A 14,311-nucleotide genomic window follows, 5' to 3' on the forward strand; every position below is an offset into this window, starting at 1 on the left:
ATTTGCACAACAGCGGGACAATTTGATTCATAATTGATGTTGCTTCACAACTGGGCAGATTGATTTCACAGATGTGTGATTGACTAAGAGCATATCACAGAATCAGCTGCTGCAGGACCTCCACCAACCACTCGCACGTGGAAAAACCTTCAGAAAGTTGTGGGAAGCAGGGTGTGTTGCAGTCCGCGCTGCCGAGATAAACAAATCACCTGGGATGCAAGATGTTGTAGCAGTGTACTCCTTTATTTCCTCCTACGTGTTTCGGTGCCCTTCCTGGCACCTTCCTCAGGGATATCCCTGAGGAAGGTGCCAGGAAGGGCGCCGAAACGCGTAGGAGGAAATAAAGGAGTACACTGCTACAACATCTTGCATCCCAGGTGATTTGTTTATCTCGGCAGCGCGGACTGCAACACACCCTGCTTCCCACAACTCTAGTATCAGGCACTCTTACCGTATATTATGCTGATCTCGGATTACATAGCAAAAAACTGCTGACAGATTCCCGTTAAACAAGAAAATTCTTTTTCACAATATTAACTGACTCCAAATTAATTGGTTATAGAGTGTAGTGCAATCCTGCTCCCTCTCACTAATAAACCCATGGATGATGCAGTAGTTCTTAGGCCATTTTCTATTTTTTTAAGTTTAGCAATAGCAATATTGAGCTTTAAAATCTTGGTCTTCAATTCAAGAGCATCGTCACAGCCATTCCTGTCCTAGGCCCCGTTATGTTTATGTTAAGGGGTCTACTGCTGCCAAAATTCTTTTACAAGTTTACATATTTTCAATTCACAAATGGGCATTGCAGTCAGAGCGGGTCAGACACACTCTCAATCAGAATGGAAACAACCAGTTGTTTGCAATTATGTTTTCCAACATTTGTGGGAACAATGTTTCTCTCTGTACTGTGTTTTTTTAATTTCATTTTGTTTGAAAAGACCGAATAATTACAAAGTGATGTGGTTCAGTAACACATTTAAGCATAGCGGCTATTAAGTTTGGCAAGGCAGAACATTCTGTCATCTGAAAAAGCAATGGCGGAAGAGCCTAGTCCTGATGTGGATTCCAAGTAGTGTGAGGTCAGTAGGGCTCTAGTACGTGTTTCATGTTCATTAGCTTTCGTGCAGCACTAAGGTTCAGTTAGGTGGTCAGAAAACTAGCGCTACTTTGCTCATGTATTTTCTTTGTAACAGCAGTCCTTCCACATGTTTCCACATTTTCCTCTTCTGAAATCCTGATATGATTCACCTAAATTATGTAAGGGTTTGGACACCCTGGTCAAAATTACTGTTATTGTGAGCAGTTAAGCAACTTGAAGATCAAATGATCTCTAAAAGGACTAAAGTTAAAGATGACACATTTCCTTTGTATTTTAGGCAAAATAAATATATACTGTATGTTTTCATCTTTTACATTTTAAAAGTTTGGGCACTTTTGGGGGTTTGAGTGCTCAGATAACTTTGACCAAAGTTTCAGACCTTAATTAGCCTGTTAGCGTTATGACTTGTTCACTATCATCCTTAGGAAAGGCCATGTGAGGCAAATTTCCCAGCTGTATAAAAACCTAGCTTCCTCTAACCTCGTGCCAAAAACAGTAGACATGGGTTATTCTAAGCAGCTACCTATAACTCTGAAAATGAAAATGGAGGAGGCTGACAAGCCAGGAGATGGTCATCAGAAGATAGCAAAGCATTTTCAAGTTGCCCTTTCTTCAGTTTGAATTGTAATTAAGAAATGTCAGTTAACAGGAACAGTGTAAGTCAAGATAATGTCTGGAAGACCAAGCAAATTTTCAGTGAGAACTGCTTGTAGGTAGCTAAAGAGGCAAATCAAAACCCCTTATGTACTGAAATATACATTCAGAAAGATTTAGTAGACTTTTGTGGTACATTGTTCCACTGATCAGAGAAACCTGCACAAATATGGCTTTCGTGGAAGAGTCATCAGAAGAAAACTTCTCCTGCATCCTCACCATAAAATTCAGGGTCAGAAGTAGGCAAAAAAAACATCTAAACAAGCTTGATGCATTTTGCAAACAAGTCCTGTGAACCAATGACGTTAAAATTGAACTCTTTGGCCACAATGATCAAAGGCATGTGTGGAGAAAAAAAGTCAGAATTTCAGGAAATGAACATCTCTCCAAGCATTAAGCTTGGTGGTGGATTAATCATGCTTTGGGGTTGTGTTACAGCCAATGGCACAGTGAACATTTCACGGGTAGAGGGAAGAATGAATTCAATGAAATGTCAACAAATTCTTGATGCAAACATAACAACATTTGTAAAAAGCTGAAGTTGAAAAGAGGATGGCTCCTACAAATGAATAATGGTCCTAAACACACATCAAAATCCAGTATAGACCACCTCAAAACGTGCAAGCTAAAGGTTTTACAATGGCTCTGACAGTTCCCTGATATGAACTTCATTAAAAATCTGTGGCTAGACCTCAAAATAGCAGTGTATGCAAGATGACCCAGGAATCTCCCAGAACTGTAAGAATTTTCCAAGGAAGAATGCATTAGAATCCCTCAAACGAGAACTGAAAGACTCTTTGATGGCTAAAAAAAAAGCGTTTACAAGCTGTGATACTTGCAAAAGGGGGTGCTGCTAGGTACTAACCATGCAGGGTGCCCAAACTTTTTCATCGCTTCATTTTCCTTTTCCTTTTAGTAATTTTTAGAATGTAAAAGATGAAAATATACGGTATATTTTTTGCCTAAAATACAAAAGAACTTGCTTAACTGTTCACAATAATAGTAATTTTGGCCAGGGGTTCCCAAACTTTTACATGCCACTGTGTGTGTATGTATATATACTGTGTATACACACACACATTATATATATATATATTGTATATACACACACATAGACGTATATATAATCTTAAGATAATGAGGATCCCACAAAAAAGCCTTGTGGTTCCCAAAAACCATGTTCATTTTGTCGTTAATGAGTACACACTGCCTTCATTTTCTAGCAGAAGGTTGCACACAGAGAAACCTTTGTATGAAAAGCAGCCAAGATTTGGCTGAGGCTGTAATCCAAAACTTAATCCTGCTGGTGTTCTCTACATCTGGTTATATTCATCTGTTCCAAATGCACTGGTCCTCAGACCCTGTGTAGAACCAAGCTAACAATTGCATCTTTGGATGAAAAAGCCTACTCTCTGTAGTCAATTTTAACATTATTTTTTATATACCCTCAAACAAACCAAATCATTCTAAATTCTTAAGCATACATACCCTGCAAGAGAATTCCAAATTTATAGAATTTATATACTAGTATTTTAAATGGGAAATGGTACAAAACGGCCTATCTTCCATAAAACGAAGGAATCTCTTCCAAGGTCATCTGTTGGGGAGAGTCGGGAGACACCAGTATGCATCCACTGGGTCTAACCAAAATAGACAGATTAAACTTGTTAGGGGGCTTTACTTTTGGGTTCTCCCACTAGTTCCAGCCATGGGAAACCCTTCGATCAGCTAAGTAGTAGGGAATACTCCTACCAAAAACACATTGCCCAAAGGAGAGACCATTTTTAACCTGGATCCTATAGTTATTTGTAGATCCTTCCATAACTCACTCTAGTTGATTATTGGTGGTGGTACACCACTATGCTATAAGTTTTATACATTTACTAAAACCAATATATCTTGGCATAAAAAAGAGAATTGTTGAATCTTTTTGTGTAAAATGTGTTTTGTTTTGTTTTTTGCAGATGTGGATGAATGTCAAGCAATACCTGGTCTGTGCCAAGGTGGTAACTGCATTAATACCGTGGGATCCTATGAGTGTAAATGCCCAGCAGGACACAAACAGAGTGAAACCTCACAGAAGTGTGAAGGTAACACATTTTTTAACATTTTGCGTTGTAGAGAAATATGATTTTTGCAATAACAACACTCTACGTGTATTACTTGTGTGCCAGTTCTCCATGGTTATAATCACAGGCATAAATAAATACATGTCAAAAACATTACTTCGAACGCTGATGTGTTCAAAGGGGTGAGGTCAGCTAAAAATATACACATACACACACCATGGTGCCATCATATATTTAGGATATTATTCCTAAGGGGATGGTGACACTATAGGGGTTTGAGGAGATGCTTATTTTTCAATTTAACAGCTTGTTAGGTAAATGCTAACATGATGGAAACTTTCACAATAGGTAATAACTTAAGTAATGAAATTGTTTTACTTTTAAAGGGAACCTATCACCCACAAAAATGCTATTTATCTGCAGGTATATGGATAATCCGCAGGTAAATAGCAATTAATATTGTTTAGTTGGCTTACTGGATCAGTATGTACCAATAACTTAGTGGGATCAACCTACTCAATATTTTACATCATATTAGGATATTCACAGTGTAACATGTAAACCTTCTCAAATGAGGTGAATAAACCAAGACCAAAAAATCCAAAATATTCGGAAATTTAAAAAAAAAAAAATGCTTTATTATTGCTTCTGTTTTAAAAAAAACAGGCAAAAAGAGTCCAGCAAACATTAGACAAATATTGTACCATAAGGGAATAGAGTTTTACATAATAGATGCATAATAGATACAAGGGCCATAATATGTGAAAAACAATCATATATAATCTCTTAATCATTAATATAAAGTGCAATAGCAGTCACAGAAAAATCTGAGATAACGTGCACAATAAATGTAAACAGGATTATAAATACCAGTGGTAAAGGGCCCAAGAATCTCCAGCTACAAAGCACATTTCGCCTGATGTGGCTTTCTCAAGGAGTCTGGATCAGTAGCTGCAGGGAGAAAGTGACGCTATATTCCCTCTGCAGCTGCTCGCTTCCAGTCATCCGGCAGGGCAGGGGGCTGTTATGGTCACTAATCACTACACAGTGATTGCGCTGTAATCATTCCCTTTGAATGACAGCCTGACACTGCGCACACTACTCTCTTCCAATTTGCAGCGCACCCTTCCATAAAAGAAAGGTTTTTTTACAACTCACCACCTTTGTATATTCAAGACTTCACACTGTCTGTGGGATCCATTTCAACTGATGGCTTGGGCCTTTAAACGGTACGTCCACTTAAAAAAAACAAATTCTTTATTTCTGATCCTTCTGCTAGTCCATTAGACCATCCCAATGACTGGACAGGGAGCAGCTACAGGGAGAAAATAAAGTTAAAATGTTATATTCTCTCTGTAGCCACTAGCTTCCAGTCACAAGGGCAGTGCAGGGGGCTGTTAGAGTCACCACTCATTTCATTCTAATGACCGGAAGCGAGCGGCTGTAGGGAGAATATAACTTATTTTTCTCCCTGTAGCTGTTATTCCAGTTAGGCTATGTTAACATGTCCAGTAGTGATCAGTTAGAATATATAAGGCAGCAATCCATTGGCAAAAATGCTTTTTAGTCTATTTTTAAATAACTCTGCTGCATCCATTTTTAATTTGTTTAACATAGACGTCTATAGAAAATTGATCTGTTAATTAGCCATCCATTTTTTTTTTATTTGATGACTTTTTTGCCAACGGATTGCTGCTGGATTTGTTCTATCTGATCACCACTGGACATGTAAATATAGCCTTACTTGGCAAGACATGATTTCATTCTATTCACCTGCATTTTTTCAGTATATCTGCAGGTAAATAGTGTTTTTTGTTTTGTTTTGTAGGTGACTGGTTCCTTTTTAACGCTATTGTCATGCAGTGAGGGTGGCAAATAGATTTGCAAAGCAAACAGCAAACTATTTCTACATGGGAAGACATCATTCACACATACTTATTCTTATCTTTATTAAAAAAAATAATTTAAACCCAAACTTAGACATTAGGAATGAGTGAATAGCTTTGGATAACTCCTTATCCGAATAGCTATAGCGCTTACCGAATAGCTGCATCGGGAACCCGAATACCTGGAGCGCTCCCAATAATCAGCTGTTCGGGGCCACAGCTGCAGGTGTCAAGGCTGTGTGACAGCATGGAGAGCCCAACAAACAGGCTTACACAGCTGCGACAAATGCAGCTGCGGCGCCGAACAGCTGATTATCGGGAGCGCTCCCGATGCAACTATTCGGTAAGCGCTATATCTATTCGGATAAGGAGTTAATTAGACATTAATTAAAAGTCTCTCTTTGAGCATCTTTCCCTCCTTTCCCTAGTACTCTAGAGAGTACATCATCGGGTGTTGTCACCTATGTAAGCAAATGTAACACGTTATCTTCCCAAATTCTTTTATGGCCTTCAATTTCGTTCATTGGTACACCAGCCCTCACTTTTCATCTGTCTTTTTCTTTAATATTCCTATTTTATCAATGATAGTAATTTATGGTTAAGCCCAAATATTAGAATGCACGTAGCTACTGTATATCTAAAATATTCTGGCATATGGTTTGCTTCCTACTTCTGATCGCTATAACCATAGGTCCTGATTACTGAAAACTGCTTTTCCCATTCAATGGGAAGAAGCTATGAACAACTTAATGACTTGGCTGCTATTCAGAGCCTGGTTGATCTAGGAAACAGAAAGTGGTATCCATGCTAGACGACCATAAAACACGTCTGCCTCACACACAAAGATTTGTCTGAACGCCTGATCTCACTGCTAACTCTTTTGCTGCCAATAGCGACTTACTGAATGTGCCGCTAATATACTATGACTTATACAGATATCCTAGAGCTGGCTTCACACCTATAGACTATAGGGATCATTAACATTGGGATTTTGAATGATATTTCTTGTTCCTAAATAATATTATTAAATGTAATCTCTTCACAGATATTGATGAATGCAGTACAAACCCAAATGTGTGTGATGGAGGGGAGTGTACAAACACCGCTGGAAGCTATGTCTGCATATGTCCTAGAGGGTTTACCACAAGCCAGGATGGGTCACGCTGCATTGGTAAGCTAAGCTAAAGGAAAAGACCTTGGCTCTTCATAGAGATTTTTTATTTCAGGCGCTTTAATTCACATTTTTCCTGGCAGTTAATATAAAGAGGATCTAAAAGTTATTTATTTTTTAGGTATAGTCACACAGTTTTCCTGTAGGTCTTCTTTGATCTTATTCCAGATAAAACCGTTCTGATGACCTTCTACCAAGGAAAAAGTCTCAGAACGGAAAAATGTCTTAGCAAGCGTTGGTATCAGTGAGACATCTTACCCAGCTTCAGCAAAAATATGTTTTGATTTGTTAAACATCTTACAAGACATGTTCATACACATATTGTATGATTTTCTATACAAGACTAAAGTGGCCAACCTGACGTATTGTGTCAACATGCTAGTCTTTCTGAAAGCGCCAAAGATCTGATGTTTGGACTATGAAAGCATCTGTTGACAGGGAATCTCTCTAATCATGAATGGACATGTTTTGCATAGACGGTCTTTTTTATAATCTCAAAATAAAAGATACCATGATGACTTAGCTTAAAATTTACTTTGAAAACAAAGCCAACTGGAATTTTTTTTATGAAATCTGTACTCGGCATGTCTCACATACTACAAAAGGATCATAAATGTAAATTGCCTCTCTGAGTCCCCTGGATCATATCTGGCTGCCTTTTCAGTTAATGTGTTTGGAGTTGGCTATAGCACATGCAGATACTGCAGCCTCCGGTTAGCTAGATGAGTCCTTAGTTTCTCCACTAGTTTGGGGGCCGGTCCCCCAGTGCAATCTGGTCCCTCCACCCGACTACGGTCGGCGTGGATACAGGCCCCATGGGTGGATTCCTCACTACCCGTGCCCCTAGGACCCCTTCACTCTCTTCTTTCTGTCAGGAGCTTCTGTCTCTCTGCTCCACTCATCCTCTCCCTGCAGCTCTCTCTCACTACTCCTCCCACTTGTTTCCAAGGCAACGCCTTACTGGAAACTGTCACTCTGCCTTCTAGTCTCCTGCACTTAACTCCTTCCTCCACCCATACCCTCTACCTAGTTGCTCCCTGACCTGGAGAGGTCTGGTGTTGGATGCAAGTGTCTGGGTTCTGGGTAGTGCTCCCTCCTTACCTGAGAGCGGAATACCACACCTCTGGATGAGGTGCAGTACTTCTGTGGCGACTGAAAACTCAGGGGCACCACAAGTGTAAGGAGACATACAGTGGGTACGGAAAGTATTCAGACCCCTTTAAATTATTCACACTTTTTTTTCATTGCATCCATTTGGTAAATTCAAAAAAGTTCAATTTTTTCTCATTAATGTACACTCTGCACCCCATCTTGACTGAAAAAAATCAAATGTAGAAATATTTGCAAATTTATTAAAAAAGAAAAACTGAAATATCACATGGTCATAAGTATACAGACCCTTTGTTCAGACAGTCATATTTTAGTCACATCCTGTCCATTTCCTTGAGATCCTCCTTGAGATGGTTCTACTCCTTCATTAGAATCCAACTGTGTTTAATTAAACTGATAGGATGTGATTTGTAAAGGCACACACCTGCCTATATAAGACAGCTCACAGTGCATGTCAGACCAAATGAGAATCATGAGGTCAAAGGAACTGGCCAAGGAGCTCAGAAACAGAATTGTGGCAAGGCACAGATCTGGCCAAGGTTACAAAAGAATTTCTGCAGTACTCAAGGTTCCTAAGAGCACAGTAACCTCCATAATCATTAAATGGAAGAAGTTTGTGACCACCAGAAGTCTTCCTAGACCTGGCCGTCCAGCCAAACTGAGCAATCATGGGAGAAGAGCCTTGGTGAGAGAGGTAAAGAAGAACCCCAAGATCAATGTGGCTGAACTCCACAGATGCAGTAGGGAGATGGGAGAAAGTTCCACAAAGTCAACTATCACTGCAGCCCTCCACCAGTTGGGTCTTTATGGCAGAGTTGCCCAACGGAAGCCTCTCCTCAGTGCAAGACATAGGAAAGCCTGCATAGAGTTTGCTAAAAAACACATGAAGTACTCCCAGACTATGAGAAATAAGATCACAGGTCTAATGAGATGAAGATAGAACTTTTTGGTGATAATTCTAAGCGGTGTGTGTGGAGAAAACCAGGCTCATCACATGCCTAATACAATACCAACAGTGAAACATGGTGGTGGCAGCATCATAGTATGGGCATGTTTTTCAGCTGCAGGGACAGGATGACTGGTTGCAATTGAAGGAAACACAAATGCAGCCAAGTACAGAGATATCCAGGATGAAAACCTCATCCAGAGTGCTCTAGACCTCTGAATTGGCCGAAGGTTCACCTTCCAACAAGACAATGACCCTAAGCAAACAGATAAAATAACAAAGGAGTGGCTTCAGAACAACTCTGTGACCATTCTTGACTGGCCCAGCCAGAGCCCTGAACTAAACCAAATTGAGCATCTCTGGAGAGACCTGTGTATTTTTTTTGTGCTTGAGTGGTCTGCTCAGAACCAACTTAAACATGTCCAATTTTCAACTGATTCTTGGATCAAACTCACCAGTGCAAGACTATGAGTCAGTGAAAAACTTGGGCTGCACTCGGATGCCGTCAATATGCTGTGTATTTTGTACAGACTCTTTGATATGACAAGGCTGAGAAATCTTCATCATATTTTTTTTCATCTGAGAAAAACTGATAAAATAGTTTTACTACACGCACATTGGGGCAGCAAAACAGTTAAAGTTGTCATTTTGTGCAAGTCAAAGTGATACTAAGGTTTTCATGAGGTTTCATAGGACTTATTAATATACCAGTATTCAGTAAATCATGATGCACAAAGGACAATCACAAGTTTCTTTATGCAAAACAAAGCAAAAAAACTGATTAAAAATAATTAGTATATTTTGTCCAACTATGGAACAATTGAAAATTTCCATTGCAATTATTTCCAATTATGCTTAAAACATGTCACTTCTCTGGCGGGTCACAATGCTCAGAGCTGTTGGGAGCAGGATTAATCCTGACCTTTACCCATAATAATTTATTGCTAAAATACAAGAAGGAAAGAGCAATACTTACTGTGGATTACTTTCTGCAAATGTGAGCACAAAACTCCATGATGTCTCCTGGTTAATGCACGGACAAAGCCAGCTGGATGTGACCTCAGAGGCCATTATGAGGAAAAAAATAGATTTTTTTTTTAATTCTAACTAGGAAAAAAGGTAATATACTAAGAATTAAATGTGTGTATATATTTGCATTTACTTATATAGAGCATGGCCATCTGTTAATGGGTATTATATTAACTATTCCTAAAATTGCCAAGTATTGCCCCCTTAGGCACTTCACCTGCCATAACAATGTATCAGTTTTGTCTGGAGTAAACTCGCTGCAAAAATTGTAAAATTTGGTCTAAATATTCATATGTGTTTTAAAAATAATTGTTCTCACTATACCCAAAACTCATAATGTATAAATTTAGACGAACATAACATTTTGGCAGTGTACTATACTTATAAATGAATAAAACTCAGGAAAAAAAGGCCAAAGCAGACAGAATCAAATGCAGTCTCTTTTATTAGAAATTGCATTGCTACAGTGGGTGCAGTCATTTTCTGTCCAGCAGAAATACTACAGAGTTGAAGTGGGCTGCCATCACCAGAAGAGGTCCTATTATTTACATTTTTGTGCGAAACGTATTTTCGGTGGCTCAGTGGTTAGCACTGCAGGCTTGCAGTGCTGGAGTCCTGGGTTCAAATCCCACCAAGGACAACATCTGCAAGGAGTTTGTATGTTCTCCCCGTGTTTGCGTGGGTTTCCTCCAGGTTCTACGATTTCCTCCCACACTCCAAAAACATACTAATAATGAATTTAGATTGTGAGCCCCATCGGGTACAGTGCCAATAATGTCTGTAACGAGCTGTGGAATTAATGGCGCTATATAAATGAGGAAAATAAATATACATATATAAAATGAAAATATATATTTATGCATAATTCACTCACAATCTGTGATATAAATAAAAGTAGAAATCATGCCATTTTCACACTGACAACTGGGGATTTTTAGACTCTAACCTCCAGTTGTTTAAGGAAACAACACATGTACATAGCCACAATCATCAAACCCCAACTCTCTCTTTTGTATTGAAACATCTAATGAGTGTATTAAAAGGTCATTTGCAAGGGAAGCAGGGCCAGCTGTGACATTAACTATTGTTGGTGGTTCCTGTGTTATCAGCTGTGCCTGGAGGTGTTACCTGCCATTGTGATCCTGCCTCTATTGATAAGAAACCTCCTGCAAACTCTTCCTGAGAGGACACCAAATATGAATTTAAAAGTCCCAATGGCCAGTGTGATAATGACAAGATTTACTACTTTTATTTTTCGAATTTTGAATTTATTTTTCGTGATCTGAAAAAATTGCCAATTTTATGTGATATGAAACATGAAATATATTTTATGAAAAAATTACCAGTTTAAGAAAAAAATACTTGTAACCCAAAAATGTCATTTAAACAATAGGTCATTTTCTGATTATTGTAGTTTCTCTTTAAAAGAGAATCTCACAAATCCAATCTAGAAAATGCCTTGTATAATGCAAAATAATTGCAAGCATCACCCTTATAAAATAAGCCCTTGCAAGGAATGCTCTTCCCGCAGTTTTTTTTTTTAATATCTTCATAAGCTTCCATTGCTTATGCTTAAAAACAGCCCTGTCTGGCTTTTACAGGCACAGAAATAGCATATCTGTTTCATATGGTGAAAGCGTCCTGCTTTTTACACATCCTTTAACACCTGGTTTCTTTTAAAATTTTTCCCTGTCTACAAAACCCTCTCCTCAGTGGCCGAAAGGGCAGTCCAGGTGGTGACTGCATTCCATACACCTATTAAATTCCTCACATCTTAGCCTTTTCCCTCGAGACAATAAACATGCCCTATATTTCAATACTCCATGCAGTCCATTATCAGTGAATTTTAATTTTCTTACAATGGAACATCATGGCACCCGAGAAGTGATTTGTGTTGGTCATCCAGGGTTTCATCTATCAGTGGAACTTCTCGGATAATGCCCCTTCTTTCCTTCATATATACTGTGTGCCATCTAATACAATACTGGAATATACACACATTGCTTTGTAACCTAGTATTTGTTTCAAAATGTATTGCACAACCCATCTTTACTGCATTTTACCCAACTAATAAGTAGTCCTCAGTCACCACTATGCCTCCACAATTGACCTTTAAATACTAGACACAATTTATTAGTACATAATGGAGCTATTTTAGGCAAATGAGACAACCTCGAGAATAAGAATGGGCTCATATAATTAGGAGATGAAATATATGTGGTATATCAATATAAGAGACATTTAGAATTTGGTAAAATTCTACAACTGCTGGACTATGGAGTAAAAACTGTCAGAATTCTCAGGTTGAGTATGTATTCTTTGTCTTTACTTTTGATAAAATTTGGTAATTCTATAACAATGAAAAAAACCTTGAGTAAATAATGGAATGATCAAGGTAGAAGAAGTTTGGCACTAGTGATGAGCGAACATGCTTGGATAACGTGTTAGGCAATCCCTGCATGTGATGCGCCTGTCGAACAGCGGCGAGACATGCAGCCGCGGGGACTCGAACATATTTTTCGAGCACGCTGAAGTCACTTGGATAGCACACGAGCATTCTCCGATAACACCTTATCCCAGCATGTTCGCTCATCGCTATTTGGCACTTTTGGAAATCTTATGAGAGTTAGGGCTCATTCACATGACTGTATTTTTGGTCCTAAAATAAATCGGATTGCACTTGGACCAGTGTTATGCTATAGAGCTGTTCACATGTCCAGTTTTTTCCTTAGATCAATACGGTCTGAGAAAAAAAATTGCAGCATGCCCAAGTTAGAACCAATGGGATCACACTTGATCATGCAAACCAATAAGTCCGTGGAAATAGTTGGACTGCACTCAGATTATTGAGTTCAGTCTGATTTTCAAGGACTGACAGAATGGGGAGCATGGCTAATCTTTTTTCCATCTTTTCCTCATCCAAGAGAATCGGACTACACCATGATCACACTCTGATCATACATGGATGGAGTGACCCTAACCTTATAAGGTTAAATTTAGGGATTAATGAAAGTTGTGGCCATAGAAATCTTTTGAATGAAAAGTGAAATATATCTTCATTTGACTTTGATCTGATGAAAATTGTCACACTGCTGCTATGCAGGTAGATGCAAGCCCCACTAGATGGCAATAGAGTGGAGGGAGGACTGCACACAGCAAGAGCAAACCTGCAGCGCAGCAGTGAGACTGCCTCCAGGTGGCAGCAGAATAGACATACAGGCCGGGTCGATATTAGTCTGTAGCGCAGTACCAAAGGAATAAGCAGAGTCAGAAGAAAGCCAAATGGGTCAGGAGCAAATATGCCAAAGACAAGAGACAAACAGCAGGTCATGGTCCAAGCTGAGTCAAATACCAGAGAGTCCTAAACATGAAAGGGAAACACTGAGTCGGGATGGGGAGTGGGGGACAAACAGACACGGGCAAAGTCAGCAACAGCAAGAGGACAAATCAGGGCACCACCAGAGTCAGATACTCACGCCATAGACAGAAAATATAACTGACATGGCCTGGAGGACACAGCAGGAAGAAATAGCAAACCTGAATCCAAAATGAGGCCAGGCAAAGTTAACTCTTGACATGATCAGCCCGGGAAAATGGCAAACAGGACTCAAAACCTGAACTGCATCATGACAAAAATGTACTTTTTCATCAATGGTCATGTGACCCTATCCTAGCACTGACAGGCTATATAATGCACTGCCATATGTAAGTAATGCACTTACGTATATACGGTGATCAAAGGCTCACAACCCTTGTGGTCATATATCTGTTTTAATGTATCCAAAGTGATCAGTACAAAAACAACTAAGCACAGGAATTTACTTTTTTTTTTAATCCTGCCTCATATAAAAAAAAGAAAAAATAATTTTAAAAGTCATGTGGATCCACAAAATGGTACCATTAAAAACTACAGCTTTTTGCACAAAAAAATCAAGAAAAATGTATGGCTATCAGAACATGATGCAACAAAAAATATTGTTTAAAAAAGTAATTTTCTTGTACAAAAAAATAATATTTTTATTTATCATAAATAGTGAATGCAAAAAAATAATATGAAAAAATAATGACAGAATTGCTGTTTTTTGTTCATCCATCTTTTCTTTTGTAATAATAATGCTGAAAAAGTATTAAACACTTCTTTTCCAGATCAGAGGACAGGGAGCTGCTTATCTGCATTAATTGGGGGTCGATGTGCTGGAGAACTTCCTGGCCAATACACTAAAGGACAATGTTGCTGTGATAATGGGCGATGTTGGGCATTAGGCCAGATTCCTGAGATGTGCCCAGTCAGAGGGAGTGGTAAGCTCTGAAGTTTACATGTGTTTTAAAAAGCAGGACTGAGATCCT

The 14,311-nt window shown here is 38.9% G+C and overlaps 1 protein-coding gene across 1 annotated transcript in view; it reads left to right on the plus strand.

Annotated features, from left to right (window-relative positions):
- The window catches only part of LOC141049088 (fibrillin-2-like), a 293,475-nt gene that overhangs the window by 192,662 nt on the left and 86,502 nt on the right, over positions 1-14,311 (plus strand). The window contains exons 8-10 of the mRNA XM_073545236.1: positions 3,718-3,843; positions 6,754-6,879; positions 14,111-14,263. Of these exons, the coding sequence (XP_073401337.1) occupies positions 3,718-3,843; positions 6,754-6,879; positions 14,111-14,263 (405 nt within the window). The remainder of the gene's footprint in view (positions 1-3,717; positions 3,844-6,753; positions 6,880-14,110; positions 14,264-14,311) is intronic.

Source organism: Dendrobates tinctorius, unplaced genomic scaffold (assembly GCF_039654945.1).
Source record: "Dendrobates tinctorius isolate UK_male_01 unplaced genomic scaffold, ASM3965494v1 ptg000011l, whole genome shotgun sequence".
In the NCBI taxonomy this organism is placed as follows: domain Eukaryota; kingdom Metazoa; phylum Chordata; class Amphibia; order Anura; family Dendrobatidae; genus Dendrobates; species Dendrobates tinctorius.